The sequence below is a fragment of the Myotis lucifugus genome, unplaced genomic scaffold (assembly GCF_000147115.1).
Source record: "Myotis lucifugus unplaced genomic scaffold, Myoluc2.0 scaffold_12, whole genome shotgun sequence".
Lineage (NCBI taxonomy): Eukaryota > Metazoa > Chordata > Mammalia > Chiroptera > Vespertilionidae > Myotis > Myotis lucifugus.
Window position 1 is genome coordinate 9,323,272 of NW_005871060.1, and position 6,533 is coordinate 9,329,804.

At 40.3% G+C, this 6,533-nt stretch overlaps 1 protein-coding gene across 6 annotated transcripts in view; it reads right to left on the bottom strand.

Annotated features, from left to right (window-relative positions):
* FAM13A (family with sequence similarity 13 member A) overlaps window positions 1-6,533 on the bottom strand; it is a 270,864-nt gene that overhangs the window by 25,650 nt on the left and 238,681 nt on the right. For all 6 annotated transcript variants that reach the window (XM_014452073.2, XM_006084613.3, XM_014452072.2 and 3 more), the window contains one exon: window positions 283-496. In XM_014452073.2, the coding sequence (XP_014307559.1) occupies window positions 283-496 (214 nt within the window). The remainder of the gene's footprint in view (window positions 1-282; window positions 497-6,533) is intronic.

Here is a 6,533-nt window from a genome sequence, read left to right on the forward strand (position 1 = left end):
CTCACATTTATAATTAGCAAAGTTAGGATGGAAATGTCTGCTGAGGCTTCAAAGTTAAATTTGAGAGAGCTTTGGAAAGGAGGTGCCAACGCAAATTCAGTATGTGATGTTGCAGTTGGGCCACAGTTCAACTGAGAAACTACGATGAAGCCTGTGTCCCAGGAGGGAGAATTTTAAATATATTCCTTCACAGACTTACAACTTAATTAAGAAAAATTACTGCCCATCGGCCATGACTATCCTAATGATGATGCATTTGCTGATCAACAAAAAGAAACCTACCTCATGAAAGAGTGGGAATTTGGGGGAGAAGGAGGCACTTCTGTGTCATCCAGGTATTGCCTACTCTGTCCATACGAGTAGAACCGAGGAGAGATCATGGGGTCGCTATCTTCGTCCAGAAGCTGACGAATGAGATGCCCTGCTGGTGGGGAGAGGGGCGCATCGTCAGAGTCCCCGTTCTCCTGCTGCCATGAGGACAAAGGAGGCATGGGATCTGGAAAATAATGAGGGTTAAGAGGTCAAAATCATTCTAAAAAAAACCACCACATATATATATTGATTTCAGAGAGTAAGAGAGAGGGAGAGATATAGAAACATCAATGATGAGAGAGAGTCATCGATCAGCTGCCTCCTGCGCCCCCCCCCCCCCCCCCAGGGGGATCAAGCCCACAACCCAGGCATGTGCCCTGACCGGGAATCGAACCATGACCTCCGGGTTCATAGGTCGACACTCAATCACTGAGCCATGCCGGCTGGGCCAAAATTGTTCTTTAAAGCACAACTGTTTGGCAAGTTTTCTGAAAGCATTAGGAGGCAATGAATTTAAGAGGCACAGAATGGTTTCTCATTTTAGATTTAAGGTTCTGACTAGAGACACTATGTCCCAACCAGAATCACCAAATTGTCTGAGAGCCATCATCTGCCTTCTATCTCCATCCTCACTTGCTTTCAAAAGAGAACTTGCTAGGGCTGCCCTTAGGAACAGCCTTGAAGGAGCAATGGTGTCTGTCCCGACTCCCAGCTGCAGGTCACTGGCGGGAACTTTCCACACTTTCATATGGAAAAGAAATGTGTCAGGGAGGAAGATACTTGGCATCTTGGCTACCCATCTTTCATTAATGTACAGAACTCCAGCTAAGGCATCACAGTAATTGTGAGTGAGCCCATGATTTAAGAGCTTGTGCCTTCCACTGAGGTTTAGGTAAGCTGTTTCGTGCGCTTCTGCTTAGTGGTTAGAGTTAGCATGTTTAAGATGCATGCTTTTCAGTTGAAATTTCAGAAGCCGCTCAAGAATACAGTTAAAGTAGGATATACAAATTAATAAAAAAAAAAGGAGACAAAAGAAGAACGCCTTATAAAGGACAAATCTGTACAAATTATCTTAGATGATCTTTAAGGAAAAGACATACTCAGTACAAAAATCCTGATTTATGATTTTGGGAGTGAATAGTACTCACTGCAAGATCCACCTCAATATATTCCTTTCCTTATTAAAAAAATCCTATCTAACATATTTTAAAGATAGGTCTCAGATGATGTAGGATATTTCATTTCTAATACTCTAGGCATTAAAAAAAGTTATGCTTTAAATGCACTTGTGGATCACTGTGATTTACACGAGGCTAAGATTTGGCCATGATTTTAGATTCTGGCACAGAATGGATTCCCACAGTCTGAATCATGGAACAATTGCTCCTTCAGCTATCAAAGTATTTATAACATCTACAAAGTTATCTTCAACAAGTGCTACTCAGTATTTTATTTTAAAAGATATTATAATCATAGAACATTACAGCTCGCTGAAACTTCATACATATCTACTCTAGTGATTATTCAACCTGGCTGCACGTTAGGGGCACACAAGGAGAAAGAAGTAACTCCCAACGTACAGGTCCTCACATCATACAATTAAACAGAATTTTTAGATGAGGGCCCAGATATGTAGACCACACACACACACACACACACACACACACACACACACACACAGACTTTTAAAAGCTGCACAAGTGATACCAAATGCAGTCAGTTTTGAGAACCACTGATTCAACCCAACAGATTACAGATAAGGAAACTGAAACCCAAAGAGGTTAAGAGCAAATACCTAATCAATGACAACAGCTAGGACTAGAAACTAAATCTCCTGACTCTAGGACAGTGCTTTAATTTAGAACGTGCCAGGTGCTGCAATAACAAGGATGACTGTATGAAACTGTTGAAGACCCCACTGTGTCGTAGGAGAGATAAGCACATTAATGAAAAAAAAATTACCCTCATGTGGAATGAGGTCCCTAGTTTTCTCAAGATTTAAAGAGACCCAACTTATCTGGGAACTCAGATGATAATATACATATTTGGGAAAAAATGAAAAGTGTTGAAGACAGACTCTTGCCTAGTGAGTCTCAAAGGTGGCAGAGAATCTGTTGGTACATTTACTTGGCTGAAGCTGGAGACGCACAGGCGCTGTTTCATCATTTGTACTAAAGCTATCAGCCAGCTCCTCCCCAGTGGCGGGGCTCAGACAGGAGAAGCTCAGAACTGCCAACGTAAAAGTAAAAAATGGATTGAGAGGTCAGAGGGGGAGGAGGAGAGTGGAAAGTAATCCCTAAAAAATAATAAAAATGTAGTGTTAAGGAAAATGGAACTATTAAGCTGACCAGATTGCATCTTTTATTTCAGGATAGGTCATAAAACAGCAGTCATTTTCTGCAAGGACGAAAATCGATGGAGCCGGGAAAGGAAAAGGGTTAAGATGGCTTGAACAGCAACACAGCAGGCAATAACCTCACTTCAGAGAGGCCAAGGAGCAAAACAGCCAGGGGGGAGGGCGAGGTGGTGTGGCGGGACAGAGGGTGGTGACAAAGTCTGATGTTGATATTGGCATAGGGGTGTGCTGGCGGGTTGGACATTTCTACTCGGCAACACTTAGTTTGAAAAGGCTAAGATCCCGAAGCTGTTTAAATTGTCTGAATCTTAGCAGAGTATCTCTTAAAAAATGTTACAGCTAATTTTTGATTTAAGTTTTCAGCTATGCAGTCTCTGTTTGCAAAAAGAGTATGTGTAACCATTAACCAAACATGGCTCCAGTAAGAGATATATTGTGATGCTGAATTAACTATAAAATACTAATCCTGGAACGCAATTATGCTTATTTGATGCTTTGTGGCTCACACGGAGCCACATATCTTATTTCCTTTTAGTTAGCACGGCTGAGTTTTGTGGCGCCATTCTTTTTTTTTTTTTTAAGTGCTTTCCCAATATTTCCAGGGCTCTTTTTATTTTTTTTAATTAGTTAGTGTTTTATCTTATTTATTTATTTAGTTAGTTTGTTTATCCTCACCCGAGGACATTTTTTTTATTGATTTTTAGGGAGAGTAGGAGAGAGAGGAAAAGACAGAGAGAAACAATGATGTGAGAGAAACACATCGACCTGTTGCCTCCTGCATGAGCCCTGACCAGGGTCTGGGTCGGGAAGGAGCCTGCAACTGAGGTACGTGCCCTTGACCAGAATTGAAACTGGGACCCTTTGGTCCACAGACCGATGCTCTATGCACTGAGCCAAACTGGCCAGGGCTGTGGCTCCATTCTTGACCAACCACTTCACTAATAAGAAAACCAAATGTGTCATTTTCTTAATGCCGCCAGTGGTATATATGAAATACACAGCCTAAGAAATTCTAGCTTATGGAATGCATTTTCTCTTAAAGCATACAGTTAGGGTGGATGAATTCACTTATTTCAAAATGAGAAATGGAAAACCATTATGAGTTTTATCCTTAACAGAATAAAAAAGGGATTTTTAATCATTCGTCTGCATGTAGCACAGAGATGAAGTTTCTCACCTATGTTTATATGATTTCTCCTTTTTCTCTCTTTACTTTTATTCTATACAGTCTTATAATTTAAGGCTCCTATTCAAAAGAGTTATACAAGTACATGTAATATATAATATGTTCAATACAACTGAAGAATCTATAAAACCAACTGTTCCTGTTTTATTTTGAAATGATCTCAAAATACAAGGCTATCTCATGTTTTGATCGTTGGCACTTAAATACAAAAATGAGAAAGAAAAAAACCAGAACAGTGTGGCACATGATAGAGTCGGTCCTGAGGATTTCCCACTGCTGGTTTGGGAAATGTTTTGCATCTTAACCAGTAACTTTAGAGCAATAAAACAGACAAAGATATTGTAAGAAATATTGCAAGAAAATTGTTCAAAGAGAAAACAGAAAAGTTTTCAGGCTTCAAACTGGATGTTCCTCCTGAAGGACCACATAAAATAAATAAATGTGTTTTCCTACCCAGACCAGAATTCCCCAGGGGCAGTGGTTTTTATTTCAGCCATGTGTCTTGTCACAAAGAACTCTGGACATAAGTATCCCGTGTATCTCTATTAAAAATTAATCCACCCAGGTCAGCTGACATCACAGCAGGTCAGAGATAACAGAGGGAAGAGCTGTATGCTTGCTACCTAAGTGATAAAAAAGAGGAGCTCCGGGGGGAATCTCAATTCAGACACCACAGCACAAGTGGAAATAAAGGAAATCCACTGCCGAAAGGGAACAGAGCGCTAACGCTAATGCGGTCGTTGGGACATAGCTACTCTCTGTGTAGCTGGCTGGATCCATTTATGATACTAATGAAAATTGAGGTGATTTATTTCTAAGAAATCTGCACAGAATTAAGGGAGCTGAAGTTTTCCACATCTAATGTCCAACGCTATATTATTTGGAGTCATTACTACTGGGCATAGTGTCATCATATAGCTTTCAAATGCTAGAAGGTATTGCAGAAACAGAGAGAGGTCAGCCCCAATGGATAGGGATCTTTACTGGGGGAATTCTTTTATAAAGTTTTCCTTGGCGTTTCAAATTTAATCTTCGAACACTGGTCATTCTATTCAATTGTTCAACCAGAGGTCCTCAAACTACGGCCCGCGGGCCACATGCGGCCCGCCGGGTGTTTTTGCCGCCGCTGCCTGTCCTGCTTAGCAGCCGACTGGTCCCGGGCCCGCAGTGCACATGTGTGGAATGTCTGAGGGACAGTGAACTGGCCCTCTGTTTAAAAAGTTGAGGACCCCTGGTTAAAACAATATAGCAAACTATCAGAGTTAAAAGGGACCTTAGTCATCGACTTTATCAATCCAAATTTAATTCTTCTACTTATATATCTGCCCCAATTTGCCAAGTGAATAAGCAGGCCTGCAATAGCTTCATTTAAGTTATTAATAAATGTGTGACCCAGAACAGGGCTGAGGACTTACTGACTTTGATTCATCCACCTGCACATTTAAGCAGAGCTGCTTCACCAGTTACTAATTCTCTATTCTACCTGACTGTCTTCTGTCCCTTCCACATCTCTGACAAGGCCGTCACTAGTCCCAGTTAAAGAAAGGACCAGGGAGGCCTCTTCAAATGCACCATTGCCCTAACACAGAGAGAGAAAGGAAGGGAAAGAAACGAAAGAAACAAAAGGAAGAAAGGATGAAAGTTGGTGTGACATGATCGGTCCTTGGTAAATCTGTGAGGGACCTAGTGATTACTGACTTCTGTGTTCAGAGCCATCCATGATTATTATGTAGAAATGGGCTCAGGTTTCAAAGAGGGCACTTCAGCTGTTTTTTCTTTTTCCCTGAAACTGTACTTGGAAATGTTTATGAAAGACAGTAATAACATCAGCTAACATTCACATAGTGCTTTTTAAGTGCCCACACTGTGATGAGCACTTTGCATATAATAGCTCATTTAACCCTTGAACAAACTTACTTAGTAGATACTATTATATCTATTATTAATTATTATTGGTTGTTATAATTATTTAAAGATGGGGAAGTTTAGGCCAAAACTGAGGCATGTTTACTAACAACACTGGTTAAGTGGAGGAGCCAGGATTTGAACCCGGGATGTGCCTGGATCTTCACCGTTATGGTCTACTGACTGCCAGGATACAATGCTTAGAAAGAGGTGTCAGAGTGGAAGTCAGGAGACTTTGTTATATTGAATCATCATTTTGATTCTTTTGGTCTCAACTTTCTTATCTGTATAATGGGAAGGTTCAACTGGAAGATCTTTACGATCCCTTGCTGCTTTTCTATCATTCTTTCAGAGAATTATTCTTTCCAAAGTTATTTTCAATACGTAATAGTGGTGAACAAGACATATGGCATATTCTATGCCCTTTAAAAATGTTGTTTTAAAATTAATTTCACCAGGACAAATCTAATAGAGTAGATTTCAGTGCTTCCACAAATGGATTCTCCCAAATCCACATGAACTGGTTGATTAGGAACATTCTAACTATGCAACTTCGATGAGCTTTAAGTAACAAAAAAATACTATATCTATGTACTTATTTAATTTTGGAGAGTGAGAATAATAATAGTGATGATGATAATGATATGTGGGATAGATCAAATTAAATGTGCCCTAATACACAGCTACATATGGGGGGGGGGGGGGGAGTAGGGAGAAGAGAAGAAAAGTACTTTATCCATTTTATCTGGCCAAAAACCTGATCCTACATTCCCT